Genomic DNA, 15,930 nt, shown 5'->3' on the forward strand with positions numbered 1-15,930 from the left:
TGGTGAAGTGGTACAAAGTCTCCTATTGTCCTCCTGAGGAGAGACCAAGTCCTCAAGCATTTCCTGGGGTTTTCTCTGGCACATTGGATGGTTCAGAGTAGGGCTGTGTAGTGCAGTTGGATACAATCTAGGTGAAATCCCAGGAAGTTTCAGACTCTGAGACCATTGCTGAACTATGATGAAGAAGAGTGAATTGACAGAAGCCTACATATTAGGGTGCAAAGAGAGGAACACACAGGAAATTTTTGTTTAAGTTTCAAACTCATAAGATCATCCCCATTACTCGTTTGTGGCTCTACACACTTGCAGTGTATCATGGAGTAATCTTATACTTATTTATGCAGTTGCTTGCTTAGTATCTATTTCCCCTACTATCCTTAATGCTCTATGTTTTTTCATATTTTATTCAGTATCTAACACAGTACTTGACGCATAGTAACTGCTCAGTAAATGTTCAGTTAAAGAATGAACGAGTCATAAAAAATATCCCTCAGCCACCCGCCTTTTACTAATTTTCATGTAGTATGCACATGCTGCCAGAAGGTGGCGATAAATGCCCACCCCCGAAGATTTCGGACCTTGGAAGGAAGCAAAGAATTACGTAATGTAACAAATAACGTTTGCTTCATCAAATGTGGATTTAGGTTTATTGCCTCAGTTTGACATAGAGAAACAGCAGGATGAGGCAGAAATGACCAGACAGATCCGCATGCAAATCCTGCCTCTGTCACATGCTGCCAGGAACCTGGGGCAAATGCCTGGACCTTTCAAGCTCGCTTCCTTAACCACAATGCGCAGTTTAGGATGGCAGGTTTTGCTATGAGGATTGAATGAAGTAACACGCACGAGAAGTATTAGAACTGAGCCCATTCCAGTGCTGTGTGGTAACCATTAAAGCGTTCCAACAAATGCTGAGACGGATGAAAATCTGTCCCTAACTTTCTACCTTCTGTTTTGTATGTCGTATTCTGGAAAAGAGTGTACATTTCTTACTGCTCCTCTGTATGACCTTGCAGCAGACTGACACAGGGGGGGAGAGAATTAACTTCAGGGTTTGCTGGACCTTTCTGAGTCCATGTTTCCTTGCCCGTGAAATGGAGCTGAGGGTTACTGCTTGACAGGGGTATTGTGAAAACTAATAACGTAGCATAGACCATAGGACTCCATACAGACGCCGGGAGCCGCATGTGGTTATCTAAGTTGACAGGTAAGTTAAATAATATTAAAACATTCCGTTCTTTGGCTACACCAGTAACATTTCAAGGGTTACTTTCCCCACTGTTCTCAATTCTCTGTCTTTTTAAAATTTTATTCCCAGCACCTAAGACAATGGTTGACCCAATACTGCTAGTAGGTATCATTTTGGACAGCGCAGTTATTGAATATTTTTATAATCACAAGAAGTTCTAGTGGACAGAGCTGGCTAGATTATAATGTCCAGTGAGTGGGGGCTGTTTTTAGCAGCAGTGTTCGATTACCTGGTTACCCTGAAGCCGGCACTGCAAGTGTCTCTCTCATTTGATCACTCAACAAGATCGTATTCAGCACCTGCCATCTGCAGACCTGTGCTATGTGTTATGGATGCAATGGTGAGCAAACAAGGCTTTGCACTCTGGGAATTTACAGTTCAATAACAATCCCCTAATAAATAGGAATGATTAATAATGTTCATAAATATTATTAATAATAATAAATATTACCAAGTCAAAGTGAAAAAAACCCAAACCATCCCTTTGGCTTGTCTTGAGGATTCTAGAAGACGGTGAATGCGTAATCAGTTGCAACTAATGCAGGATTAGGAAGGACAGCGTCAAGAAGAAATCGGTTCACTCGTTCATTCACTAAGTCATTACTGAGCGCTTGCAACGGAGAGATTCAGTAAGGAACTAAACAGTGTAGCAGCCGAGGCTCTCTGCCCTCACGGAGTTTACATTTCTCATGGAGGAAGAAAGAGGATGAATAAATAATTGAAATATGTTGTACGGTAGTCAGCTTTTTGGAGAAAAGTGAAGCAGAGAAGGCGGCTAGGAAATTCTGGGAATGGGAGAGCTGACAATTTAATGAGTCAGTGTCATGGTTTTCATCACTGTTGAGTTGTGGCAGAAACCCCTGTCTCCCCTCCCGGGGGCATGAAAGCATTTGGTTAATGCAGCAGCTCCTTCTCACAGATGGAAGGACACAAGGACAAATACACACATGTGGGGGACCACAGACCCCGCGCTCGCTGGAGCCCTGCAGCTCCTCCTCGCCAGGCGCTAGGCACAACTGTGGGGTGCAGAGGGAGCGAACCGTTCCTGCCCTCCCAGAACCCTCGCGCCAGGGGGCACACCGCAGGAACAGACTGGCTGTGCTCTAAGGCAGAGGGTTCGGGGAGATTCGTCTAGAAATAAGTGAAACACAAGCAAGCAGAGGAAGAGATTCAGTCCGGTCGTGAAGGTTCCATGGAGGTGGAGCATTTGAGCAGGACATAAAGAAAAGGTGGGATTTCTCCACTGGCCAGGATGAGATGGGGTGCAAAGGGAAGGCATAGAAAATATGAAAGTGGGGGGAGAGGGGGGCGTGCCAGGTGACACCTGAGAACACAGTCGGGCACAGAGGCAGAAAGCAGAGGAATGAGAGAGCCGGGCGTGCAGGCTGGGGCAATCACGAAGGGCCACGAACAGCAGGGTGAGAAGTTCGGACCTGAGCTCTGCACACATGAGCCTCTGGGGAGCAGAGGCCGAAGCAGGACACGCACTACCGAAGGCACGTAGTGGGTCAGCAAATAGCAAGCGCAGGGGTCCGGACTGGATTCCACTGGGTGTTTCTCTGAAGAGAAATGACACAGCCTGAGCCATATTAGAGGAAGATCAGAGCTGCTCTGGGTGTTGGACCGAGAGGAGACTCGAGGCAGGAGGAAATTAGGGGACTGTAGCCAGAATCCCATGGGAGGTGATCGGGCTCCGGCTGAGGCAGAAGGGAGAGAAGGGGGTAAGCTATAGTTAATCTTCCCAATGGAAAGTCCACTGGGGACATCACAGAGGGAGAGAAGCAGAAGAGGTCTTGAGCCACCAGGACTTCACTGAAGGGCAATCAATGAGTGAGGAGAAGGAGATGTTGTCTGGGCCTGCTCTCTAGTGGTGCTAGAGGGGGCCCTGGGAGCTTCCCCGGGACGCAGCTCTGAAGACGGACAGCCCATGCTATTGGGCTGTGCCCACCTGACTGGGCTCTGCTGAGAATCCGAGGGGAAGGGTCCTGGTCTCCCCTCCACATGCCCCCCAGAAAGAGGATGCAGCCCTTCTTTGCAGCAGCTCCCCACAATCTGATGGCAGCTCTCATTCCCAGGCTTCCTGGGAAGGGAAGTCAATAGGAAAGGAAGATGTGCGGCCCAGAAAACCTATCTCAGGAACTTCCAGAAGTCAGTGCAGGGGAATGCCATGGGACGGATGCATGCTTCTCCTGCTTGTCGTTCTGCAGGAATGGTGACATTTTCCTGTGGGTATCATGCTACACTTGGTGGGCTGGGTCCTGGCCCCACCACAGACCAGCAACATGGAAAGCCCGAGTTCTCAGGGCACAACTGGGGCACAAGATTGTCCCCGTGGTATGACAGGGACAGATCAATGTGTAGTCTTGAGGTCAGAGGCTCACCAGCAGGGCCAGAAGTAGCCAGGGATGGAGGGCCCTTCCTGCCCCCACCTTCTGTCAGGCTCCCACTACTAAGCTTGGAGACGCAAGTGTCAGAGCAAAAGGGCTGTGGGCCCACACAGGGGGAGTCCTACACCTGAGGAAGGGGGCTCCAGAGGGCCCTGAAGAAACTGCCTCTGGTGAACCACTCTGGCCAGCCGTCATCCTCCACCCGGGAACCTCGGGGACCAGCCTGGTCATCTCCACCCCCAGACATGCAGTCCAAACTGCAGCTGATGGTGCTCTTGACTCACCCTGAGACTTGAGTCTAGGGTTCTGCTGACCAGTCCCTGGAGCAGACCCTGCTCCACCCCCCAAGCCCTGCTCTCCGAAGAGAAGCCTTCTCTCAGGTACCCTCAGGAGGGCAGGCTGTCCCAAGGTGCCAAACCAGACAGGTGTGGTCTCCAAGAGCCCCACGACCCAGGTCCCACCATCACTGGAAGGACTGCAGTATCTGGATTCAGTCAGCTGACCATCCGCAACTGCTTCCAGGTGGCTTTTTTCTGTTACTGGAAATGCAAGATATACTTGAGATAAAATGTTTGACCAAAAGTAGAAAAACTAAGTGTGTATGCACACAGACATAAAATAGAAACTAGAAATTTATCAAAGACTAGCTATAGTCAATCATCTAATACAGTTTCTAAAATTTCTCACAACTAGATTCATCTTCTTTCAAACAAGTCGCTATGGACTGAATATTTGTGTCCCTCCCCAAATTCACATGTTGAAACCTAACGTCCAAGGTGAGGGTATTAGGAGGTAGGCCTGTTCAAGGAGTTTAGGTCATGAAGGTGGAGCCCTCATGAATGGGATTAGTGCCCTTATATAAGAGACCCCACAGGGGTGTCTGGGCGGCTCAGTCGGTTAAGTGTCCGACTCTTGATTTCGGCTCAGGTTATGATCTCAGGTTTGTGAGATCCAGCCTCACGTCAGGTTCCGTGCTGGGCATGGAGTCTGCTTAAGATCTTAGGATTCTCTCTCCCCCTTTCCCTCTGACCACCCGCCCCAAAAAAAAGAAGGAAAAAGAGACCCCATAGTTTCCTTACCTCCTATGAGGACAAAGCAAGAATTTAGCAGTGTGCAACCCGGAAGAGGTCTTTCACCAAAAACTGCCCCTGCTGACACCTTGATACCGGACTTCATCCTCCAGAACTGTGTTTACAAATCATCCAGCCTGGGACATTTTGTTACAGCAGCCTGGATGGACTAAGACACAGTGGAATTATATATTATAGAATATATATTATACACACACACACACACACACATAAATATACATATGATTTTTCAACCTCAAAGTTTTTTATTTATTATATAGACTTGTAGATTATTAATGCCACTGAAAATTATTTCCACATCAACAAGAAAAACACATTGAATTTAAAAAATAAAAGAAATTTTAAGCAACAATACACAAAAAATACTTCTACTTCTCAGGCACTATCGTAGTCCAGAAGTGAATATGAGTTCAAGACCCCGATGTCTTCCTAAAGACATTGAAGAGTGTGGCTTCATTTTTCTGTGATGATCCCTCCAGAGCTGAATCATTTCATCAAACGAAGGAGCATTCCCCTGATTAGAAAAACTCCAAGCACTCAGAACATGATAAGAGGAGTTTTCTAAAGGGAACAAGCCCTCCAGCTACGTTAGCACATGCTGGGTTCTTCTGAAGTAAACGTGCTGGCTATAAAGGTCAGTAAATAGACCTTCTACAAGGCACATGTAACTTTTACAGCTCAATCGATTTTTTTCCTCAAGAATTTTCAGATCTAAATTTTTAATATACTGACTTGAAGTTCCCTGCTTTTTTTAGATAAAACTATCAGATATCCCTTCCCTTTAAAGTATGCTATGTGAAATAAAGGTTAAAGCATTTCACTGCCAGAAACCCACACAGATGGAGACAATTACCCAGGGGTCTCAAGTCACAGCATAGCAAGCCTGGTGGATACACAGCACTAAGGAGAGATGAGAATCTGCCAAGGGCTCACTCTGCTCTGCTCTGAGGCCATTTCACAGGGCCCAGCTCTCCCCAAGACTCCTGACCACAAGGCAGATAAGACACATCCGCAAAGAGCAGAAAGGGGTGAAGAACATTTGTGCACAAGGCACTTGTGATATGATGATATAATAAGAAATACATACTTGGTCTCAGTTCCCAGTTCTGACACCAGAGCTTCTAAGACCCTTGGACTCTCTGGAAGGATAACAGTGTCTTTTGTATGCTAATGAGGTGACTGGTGGCTGGGGGCCCTTTGATAGCTTCCGGATGGGAGCTGGTCAGACAAAAGACTGGAGGCATGATTAGAGGATGGGAACTCTGGGGAGGGGAGAAGGGCTGGAGATGGAATTCAACTGTCGTTAGCCAGTGATTTAATCAACCATGCGTAAGTAATGAGGCCTCCAATAAAACCCTTCAACTACAGGTTTGAGGAGCCTCCCAGTTGGGGGACTCACTGAGGTGTTCTTCGGGTGGCTGCCTGCAGAGGGCTCTGTGCACCCTCCATGCATTTTCCCCTACACCTTGCCCACTGGGCTGTTCCTGAGTTGTGTCCTTTAAAATAAACCGGTAATAGTAAACAAAGTGCCTTCCTTAATTCTTTGAGTAGTTCTAGCAAATTATTGAAGGAGGGCCTTGTGGGCGCCGCCCCCCCCCCTCCGGCCTTTCTATCAGGTCTATCAGAAGTACCAGGGACTGACCACTGGCATCTGAAATGGGGGCAGTCTGGTGGGACTGAGCCCTTCCCTGTGGGGTCTGCACGGACTCCCCCCGGGGGTTAGTGTCAGAATGGAACTGAATTCACCTGGACCAGGTTAATAATGTCCAGAAAATCAGAGTCGTTAGGAAGGAAAAACCAAAAACCAAACCCAACCAAAACAAACCCCACACATTTGGTGTCAGAAGTATCATAAGTTTAAAAAAACGTTCAGAGCACATGTGAATCAACCTTACCTATTTAGAAACTGTCAAGGTCAAAACTGTGTAGTTCAAAACTCAGCACCTGGTAGCCTGTCCTCAGGTACCCAAGCCCCTAATGGCATTATGGGGTGAAGGGGAAACAGGCTGAGCGGGTAGGAGAGGACAGGAGCCTTTCCCTCTTAACTCTCCACCTTGAAACCAATCCTGTAGTCTTGCCCCCTCCTCTGTCCTAGTTCTCATCAGTCCCGCCTTGGGTTCCCCCATTAACTGTGAAATCCCAGAGCCTGGGGACTATGAGCTGTGGATCTCTGCTTTCCCAGGACCAAAAACGGGGCCTGGCCACAGTTATGAGATCTCACGGGGAAATACACTTTCATTTCTGCCCAGAAATGTTCCACCTTCCAAGGGCTTCTAAGTATGGGAGGTGTGGGCAGCAGGCCCCAGGGCAGGAAGCACAGTGAGAAACATGAGCTGAGGGCCCCGGAAGGGAGACAGCCCCAGGTGGGCACAAAGCAGGCCCGCTGCACGGAGGCTGGCCGACCTGTCCCAGTAACCAGTGACAAAACTTACCAAGGAGCAGGGATACCCATGACATCCTCAGACACCTGCTTTGGTCTTTGTATTTGCGGGACTGATGCATCCATATCCCCTCTCTGCCTTAAAACAGCACGTGGTTTGTTTTTGCTTTTGGTTTGTGGTTTGGGGCTTGTTTCCACGGTCTTACCTCCTCCAGGGTCTGCTCTTCCTTTTCCTCCTGTGTTCATTCTTTGTCTCCAATGGCACTCTGGCCAACTGTTGGCTCTGAAAAGAAACCTCTTTATAGCTCTTAAAAATAAACCTCGTCATGTTCTATTTTTAATGGGTTTTTAAATGTCTGTTCTACAAAAGAAAAGTCCCTGTAAAAAAGAAGAGAGCCAATGGAGCCTCACCCCGGGAGAGGAGTGCGGGCGGGGGCTGGGGCGCCGGGGCAGAGAAAACCAGGTCTGGGCAACCTCGCGCTGGCCCCACCGGGCGGCGAGCCTGGAGGCCCAGAGAGGAAGGCGAAGTTCATGCAGCACCGCTCTGCGTGGGGAGAGAAGTCGGCTCCCTACCTCAGTCCTTGTCCTTGTGGGAGAGAGGGCAGGGAAGCCACGGATGAGGGACCCTAGGGACCACGAAGGCCGCATGTCCCAGCCTCCTGCACAGGAATGGCCTGATGGACGCCCGCCCTGGGCCTTGAGCACCGCGCCAAACCGCTGTCCAGGCCGGAGGCCTGCCTGCCACCCCTCCTCCCTCGGCGGCCTGGGAGCGCCCGCGGTGCGGTCCCCGGGATGGCGCGGTGGCCTCCCAGGCTTTCCCGGACTCCACCCGGGCCTGAGGTTTTGGGCCTCCCTCCACCTGAACTTGTGTCTTCTGCTTGCAGTTCTTCCCTTACGGCGACGCCTCCAAGTTCGCCCAGCACGCCTTCCGAACCTTTGACAAGAACGGGGACGGCACCATCGACTTCCGAGAGTTCATCTGCGCCCTGTCCATCACCTCGAGGGGCAGCTTCGAGCAGAAGCTGAACTGGGCCTTCAACATGTACGACCTGGACGGCGACGGCAAGATCACGAGGGTGGAGATGCTGGAGATCATAGAGGTGAGGCGGTGGGCCCTCGGGGCGGGGCGGGGCCGGGGGGGGGGGAGTGCCCTCAGGGCGAGGCCGGGGCGGGGCGGGGCGGGGGAACCCCTCGGGGCGGGGCCGTGGGGGAACCTGGGTGGCAGGGCCCGGCGGGGCCAGGGTCCTCGTGCCGGGGTTGGGGGGCGTTCAGGGCGGGGCGGGGGCCCTCGGGGCAGGGGGTGGGTGGGGGAGGGGTGGGGCGTAGAGGGACCTCCGGGCGAGGCCGGGGAGGGGTGGGGGGGCCTCGGGGAGGTTCCTCAGGGGAACCTAGATGGCAGGGGCGGCGGGCTGGGCGGGGGTGGCCTTTGGGGGCGGAGGGCCCTCGGGCCGGGGCCGGGCCGGCGGGGCTTCGGTGGACCTCGCGATGCGGCTGGACTTCGGGACCGGGACGGGACGGGGCGGGGCGGGCTAGGACCACGGCCGCAGGGCACAGGAGGCAGACCCCCCCAGGAGGAAGCTTCCTGGGGCCTAGGCTGTGGAGACTTCTTTTCTTCCCGGCCTGGAGCCCGGGTAGTTGCATGCCAGGCCGTGAATTCTCCCGACCCCCGTCCCGGGCCTCGGCGCAGCGCTGGGAAAAGTCACAGATCCAAGCCGCTGGGCCCTGACGCTGGGCCCCAAGGATATTATCAGACTCAGTTCTTCTGCCCTCGGTTTAGCTCTGCTCTGCTGGATGTCCCCCCCTTCCTCAAACCAGCTTTCCCCTGGTGGGCATCTTGGCTCCTCTAACTGGCATCTTAAAAACTTTATTGAGTTATAATTTATAGACCACAGTATGCAGCCATCACCATAATCCAATTTTAGAACATTTTCATTCTCCCTGTAAGACCCCTCTTGCCACCTGCCTGTTCCAATTACAGACTCAGAAGACTCCACTCTTCTTTGTCTCTATGGATTTATGTCTCTGGACATTTCATATAAACAGAACCATACAATATAAATATATGGCTTGTCTGGCTTTTTTTTTTTATCTGTGTTGTAGGATTCATCAGTGTTTCGTTCCTTTTTAGTTCTCAAATAGTATTCAATTGCACAGATCTGTCATATTGTTTATCTGTTTACCAGTTGTTGAGTGCTGGTGTTGCTTCCACTCCTTGGCCATTAATAATGCTGCTACGAACATTCACCAGCAGGTCTTGGTATAGATGGGCAATAGAAAGTTTCTATTTAGGAAATTCCCACGTTGAGAATTACTTGTGTACAGCTAATTGAACTGGATAGTCAGAATTCTTTAACTTACAGAGTGCCTGATCCACAGATCTCCCTACACTATCTTCTTTCTGAGCTAAATGTTAGTGGCCCACCTTGCTTGTCTTAACCGACTGTAAGTTCCTTATCAGCTGGGACCACCTTTTCTGTTTTCCTAAATCTACAAGGGCTAGTGCTTGGTGACTTTCATCTGCACTTCAAACCCCGAATGTTTAAAACTGAGCTCATCATTTTCCTCCTGAATCTTCTCATCTATTATTCTTGCACCTACCACTGAGGTACTCTTTCTCCCCACTTCCTCCAGCCAGAAACCTGGGAGTCGGATGAAATTCTTTTATGCCCAATTAGTCATAAGACTCACACATATTTGATTATATCACTGTCTTACTTAAAACGACTTTGGAGTCCTTTGAAGTAAATTTAAATTCTTTATCAGATCGTGGGAGAACTTTATGCTCTGTTTCTGGTTTTCCCAAGGCTATCTATAAGATGGTAGGCACCGTGATCATGATGAAAATGAATGAGGACGGCCTCACGCCTGAGCAGCGAGTAGACAAGATTTTCAGCAAGATGGATAAGAACAAAGACGACCAGATTACACTGGATGAATTCAAAGAAGCTGCAAAGAGCGACCCTTCCATTGTATTACTTCTGCAGTGCGACATTCAGAAATGAGCTGAGGTCAACGCTATGGACTGCACAAAAGTCTCAATGTTCCATTCAGTCTGCAGCTATTCTCACACACACACACACACACACATACACACACACACGCACACACGCACACAAATATTGCTTGGACTACCTATCAATGGACTTGCTTCTTGTGTTTGAAACACTTGTGTGCATGAGAATGTCATTTGCTAATGAATTTTAAAAGCATATATTATAAAACAACCTTCCACAATGTGATATGTGTAACATCATTTCATAAAATCCCTTCTCCCCTCAAGCCTGGACAGAAATGTGCTGCAAAGAGTTCTATGGTTTCTTGTTCATGTTTTGCTAATGCTCGTGTCTCCTTGATTACATGTTAGTAGCACTGAGCCCCCCACGGTAATGTAACTTAATATAAGCTGTGTCACCATTCTCCTGTAAAATAGTACTGGACAGGCCCCGGAGGGGCCTCGGCTCCTCTGGGTGGTCCACACCCAAGAGCTTGTATTATCAGTGAAGATAAATGTGCTACATTTGCATGCCTTTTAGGTTTGCCTTAATTCTTACCTCATTTGCATTCTATCAATCTGGAAAGAGCTATGTTGGAATTAATGCAGTATAAAACTTAAAAATCCTGCTAAATGACTCATTAATTAAGTATATCTATCTCTATATACATATACACAAAGATATTATTTATTGAAAGTAAAAAAAGACAAAGCTGGAAGTGTATTGATTTTTGCTTGAATTTTCAAAGGCTTCCAAAGAGGTGGCAATAGATGTCCCAAATAAATTTATAACATTTGACTTTTTCCTTCAATTCTTATTTCAGAATTTAAAATCTGATGTTCATAATTATCAAGGGTCAGCTAGCAACAACTTACCTACCCTGAAACACACGTCTTTGGAATTCAGAGAATTAATGACAATGAAAGGGGAAAAAAAAAAAACAACTTTCCAACTCTTCATCCTGGCCCTCAAAAGAGGGGCAATTAACATGGTATATAAAGTTTAAATAAAACATAAAACTTGTTCGTTCTCAAAAAATGCTCATTGTCTAAAATTAAGTTTCCTCTCAATGTGACTGGGTGCTAGCAACACATGACCTTCTTCACCTGCTGTGGAGGATACAGGCAACCGGCCGAGACGTGTCCTCCAAAAGCAGCCCATAGGAAAGAACACTTCTGTCTTTCCAGGTCAAAAGTATACTAGTTATTTTTCTTTTTTTTCTTTTTTAGAGAGAGACTGGGGGAGGGGCAGAGGGAGAGAGAGAGAGAATCTTAAGCAGACTCCATGCTGAGTGCAGAGCTCAACGTGGGGCTCAATTTCATAACCCTGAGATCATGACCTGAGCCGAAATCAAGAGTTGGACGCTTAACTGACTGAGCCACCCAGGCACCCTGCTAGTTGTTATTTTTAATGATGGGACAAAATTCTGACCCTTTGAAGCCTGAGGAAGGCAGGCAGAATTCCCTCAAGAGCTCTAAAGACAGGTTGGTATTTTCAGAACGTATCTAGAGAAGCTCAGTTTTCTTCTACAGTGCTGTGCAACAGAACTTTCTATGACGATGGAAAGGTACATGTCTGCACTGGCTACATGTAACTATTGACCACTTCAATATGGCTAGTGTGACTGAGGAACCGAATTTTTCATTTTAACTAATTTAAGTTTAGGGTTCCTGGGTGGCTCAGTCAGTTAAGCGTCCGACTCTAGATTTTGGCTCAGGTCATGATCTCAGGGTCATGAGAACGAGCCCCGCGTTGGGCTCTGAGCTTACCAGGGAGTCTGCTTAAGATGCTCTCTCTCCCTCTCCCTCTGCCCTTCCCCCGCCCCCCCAAAATAATAAATGATAATTAATTTAAATTTAATTTGCCACATGTAGTGAATAATTATAGTATCAGACAAGACAGTGCTATATTATTCCCTTTTTATTGAGTGCCTTTTTTTTTCCCTAAATACTCTTCCTTTGTGTGTCTTAGGATCATTAACTAAGACCAGAGACCAGGGCCTAATGATTCCATGCATCCATTCAACAAGAAGCTGTGAGCAAGCACACCTCACCACAAACACTCAGGACACCGACGGTACCTGAATCACTGATAGAACCATCCCAAGTGGTACTAGAATGTCCTTCATCCCTGTGCTTGGTGAGTCCAATGTGGGGGCAGGGAGAGATGGGAGAGCTTCAGGGCCTCCCGATATTCTCTGCCCCTAAGTGAGGGGGTCAGGGGTGGGGGTGGGGGTGAGGAGCTAGGGAGGCTCCTTAGAATGGTACTCAGTTAAATCAGACTCTGACACTGCATTCATAGCAGATCTTCACTGGTCACCTGTTGTGCACCTAATACCATCCTTTTGGCGGGGGGGGGGGAAGACAGACAATAACCAAACACCACAGACACACACACACACACACACACACACACACACACACGATCACCTGTAAGAACAATGAAGAAAAGAACCACAAGCTGAGAAGGATGGGGATGGTAGCACAAGTGATGGGATGTAGCAGTCTGATTAGATGACATTTGAAGTAAGACCTGAATGAAGGAAGTGAGCCACAAGGATATTCAGGGCAATCATGGGGGGGGGGAACCCCTCCAGCAGACTGACTAGTTCCTTTTTTTTTTTTTTAAAGATTGATTTTATTTATTTCAGAGAGAGAGAGAGAATGCCCACGAGTGGGGGGAGGGCAGAGGGGGAGAGAATCTTCAAGCAGACTCCGCGCTGAGCATGGAGCCTGAGCAGGGCTATTTCCCACAACCCAGGAGATCCCAACCTGAGCTGAAACCAAGAGTTGGATGCTTGACTGACTGAGCCACCCAGGTGCCCCTGACTAGTTCTTTTCATAAATAAAATGTAGAGATTGGGCCAGCAAGTGAGCCCGGCGCTGGTAGTGTAGACTGGTACTGTGGGTATGCTGGAGAGGGGTCCAGCGGCCCTTGGCTAGAGGAAGTGTGCATGGGCCCTCGGAGGCCGCACTCCCGCTTCCAGGTATGCCGCCTGCCCCAAGAAGCTCTCACAGAGGGCCATGAGGGGATGTGTCCCAAGGTGTCTGTGACAGTGTTTGTGGGAACTGCAGGCAATCTGCTGGTTCATTACGAGAGGAACAGGTAAGTAAAATGTGGTCAGTGCATCTTATGCATACTACACATTGGCTGGAGGCAAGAGATTGATGCACACACAGCAACGTGGACATAACTTTTTTTTTTTTTAAGATTTTATTTATTTATTTGAGAGAGAGAGGGAGAGGGAGAGAGCGCATGAGAGCGGGGAGGGCCAGAGCGAGAGGGAGAAGCAGGCCTCCCACTGAGCAGGGAGCCGGATGCGGGGCTCGATCCCAGGACCCTGGGATCATGACCTGAGCCGAAGGCAGTCGCTTAACCAACTGAGCCACCCAGGTACCCCAGACATAACTCTTTTATTTATTTATTTTATTATTATTATTTTTAAAGATTTTATTTATTTATTTGACAGAGAGAGACACAGCAAGAGAGGGAACACAAGCAGGGGGAGTGGGAGAGGGAGAAGCAGGCTTCCCGCTAAGCAGGGAGCCCGATGCGGGGCTCGATCCCAGGACCCTGGGACCATGACCTGAGCCAAAGGCTGACGCTTAAGGACTGAGCCACCCAGGCGCCCCGGACATAACTCTTAAATGCCAAATGGGGAAAATAGAAACAAAATCTTATGCACGGTATAATATATATAAATGAAAAACTCATTCTCACAATAAGAACACCAAAGTCATGTAAAACTAAAGGAAATAATCACATCAGAATAGTTTCTAGGGGTGGGTCATAATGGGAGTGGTTCAGTTCCTAGTGCTCCACGCTAACTCCTCCCCAAAACTTAGTGGCTAAAAATAGAAACAATCCTTTTGTTATTTCCACGGTTTCTGTGGGTCAGGGGTTGGTGAGAGGTTCGTGTGGCTGATTCTGGCTCGGGGTCTCTCCTGTGGTTGCAGCGCTCCGGTAGCTGGAGCTGACCCGGGCTCTGGTGGGCGTCTCTCTTCCTGCGGTCTCAGGGCTCCTCCCCCGGGCCAGTTTGTGCTTCTTCACAGGACGGTGGCCTCAGCACACATGGCTTTTTTTTTTTTTTTTTTAAAGATTTATTTATTTATTTGACAGAGACAGAGAGAGCGAGCACAAACAGGGGGAGCGGCAGGCAGAGGGAGAGGGAGAAGCAGGCTCCCCACTGAGCAGAGAGCCCGACATGGGGCTCGGGATCCCAGACCCTGGGACACCCAACCGACTGAGCCCCCCAGGCGCCCCAGCGCTCACGACTTTCATGGTGCTTCAGGCTCCGGCACAAGTAGTCCTGCAAAGATGTTGGAGGTTTCATAGATTTTTCTGACCTGACCTCAGAAGTCAGGAAATATCACTTGCATAGCATTTTATTGACGACAAGACAGTCACAGACCCATCCATATTCAAGGGAATTAGATTCCAAGTCTTGCTTTTTACAAGGGATTCCTATTGTTTGAAGACTTCATATTTCCTGTAATTCACTCATTCAGGATCAGTCTCTGGATGAACAATATGAACTTCTATCTTAAAGAGGCCAGATGCTTCTTCCCTCCACATGGTTGGAACTCATGTCAAGAAGTAAAACACATGCTTAAACAGATGTCTTCAGGGAGCCTAAAGGCAAAGGATGTGTAGGGGAATAGCAAGAAACTGATAGTCAATTAGAGCTCTAAATAAAATAACATAAGGTTCCCTGAGGTCCTTTCTTGTAAGCAATTAAGTTTCTCCAATATTTTGGGCACACATTTTCGGATTTTCCCCAGCATCTTGCAGGTGAAATATAATTTCCAGGCTCTTCAAGTCACTTTATTGTTTTCCATTCTTACACTCACCAGTGTGACATTACTCATCAAGTACCAGTACGCGAGCCTCTACCTCTGCGTCTTCCCTGTGAATGGCACACTCATTCTTACAGTTTTCAGGCCCCAGGCCAATTGTTCTTGATTCCTCCCTCACAACTCCAGAGTATGACCAGCAAATCCCACTGCCTCGTTTCCCACCTGAACACTTCCACCTCCTTACTTTGGCCCAAGTCACCATGACTTCTTACCTGGACCACGGCCAAAGCTTGCTTTCATTCACCATACTCTAATCCTAACCTATTCCCACAGCAGCCAGAGAAATTATTTGAATATGTTGACTATACCAGGTTGGAAAACTAGTTACTAGATGTCAAATGATCCTGCTTCCTTCTGCCTACCTCTGCACCTCATCCCCTTTGTTTACTAAGTAAGCTCTGCCAACATGGGCCTCATGATTCCTGGACATGAAGTCCATTCTCACCTACGGCCTTTGCACTCATGTTCTCTGCTTGGAACCCTTGCTCCAGGCCTTCCCATAGCTCGTTCTTGCTCATTTCAGCTCTGCTTAGATATTACCTTCTGCAAAGTCTTCCTTCAACACTGCTTCTGAGACACCACCCCCTCCACTTAACTCCTGACCCTGCTAAATTTATTACACATAGCAATTACTGTTCTCTGGAATCGTATACAGTGGATGTTCCCCTGAACTAGAATTTTAGCTCCCCAAGGGCAGATTTGGTATTACTCACGGTAGTATTCCCCGTGCTTTAAATTGTTGCAAGCACGCAGATGGCAGGGACTTCATCATTTTTGAATGAATCTCTGTATTCTTATACTTGAGAAAATCAGGCAGCAACAGCCCTCTTAAGCTTGCTGATCAGTGAGTATTCTCAGGCCACATTAGTTTCTATGGAATCTATCCAGATGCCCCAGCCAAAATTCAAGAGGTTAGGTAGCAATATTATAAATAATTAAGAAAATCTCATTTGCTGACTCAAAGAAATAGCTAA

The 15,930-nt window shown here is 48.2% G+C and overlaps 1 protein-coding gene across 3 annotated transcripts in view; it reads left to right on the plus strand.

Annotated features, from left to right (window-relative positions):
- VSNL1 (visinin like 1) overlaps positions 1-10,898 on the plus strand; it is a 100,031-nt gene extending 89,133 nt beyond the window's left edge. For all 3 annotated transcript variants that reach the window (XM_078055991.1, XM_078055988.1, XM_078055990.1), the window contains exons 3-4: positions 7,992-8,207; positions 9,912-10,898. In XM_078055991.1, the coding sequence (XP_077912117.1) occupies positions 7,992-8,207; positions 9,912-10,109 (414 nt within the window). In that variant the 3' untranslated portion in view covers positions 10,110-10,898. The remainder of the gene's footprint in view (positions 1-7,991; positions 8,208-9,911) is intronic.
- Positions 10,899-15,930: the final 5,032 nt, after the last annotated feature.

This window comes from Halichoerus grypus, chromosome 10 (assembly GCF_964656455.1).
Source record: "Halichoerus grypus chromosome 10, mHalGry1.hap1.1, whole genome shotgun sequence".
In the NCBI taxonomy this organism is placed as follows: Eukaryota; Metazoa; Chordata; class Mammalia; order Carnivora; family Phocidae; genus Halichoerus; species Halichoerus grypus.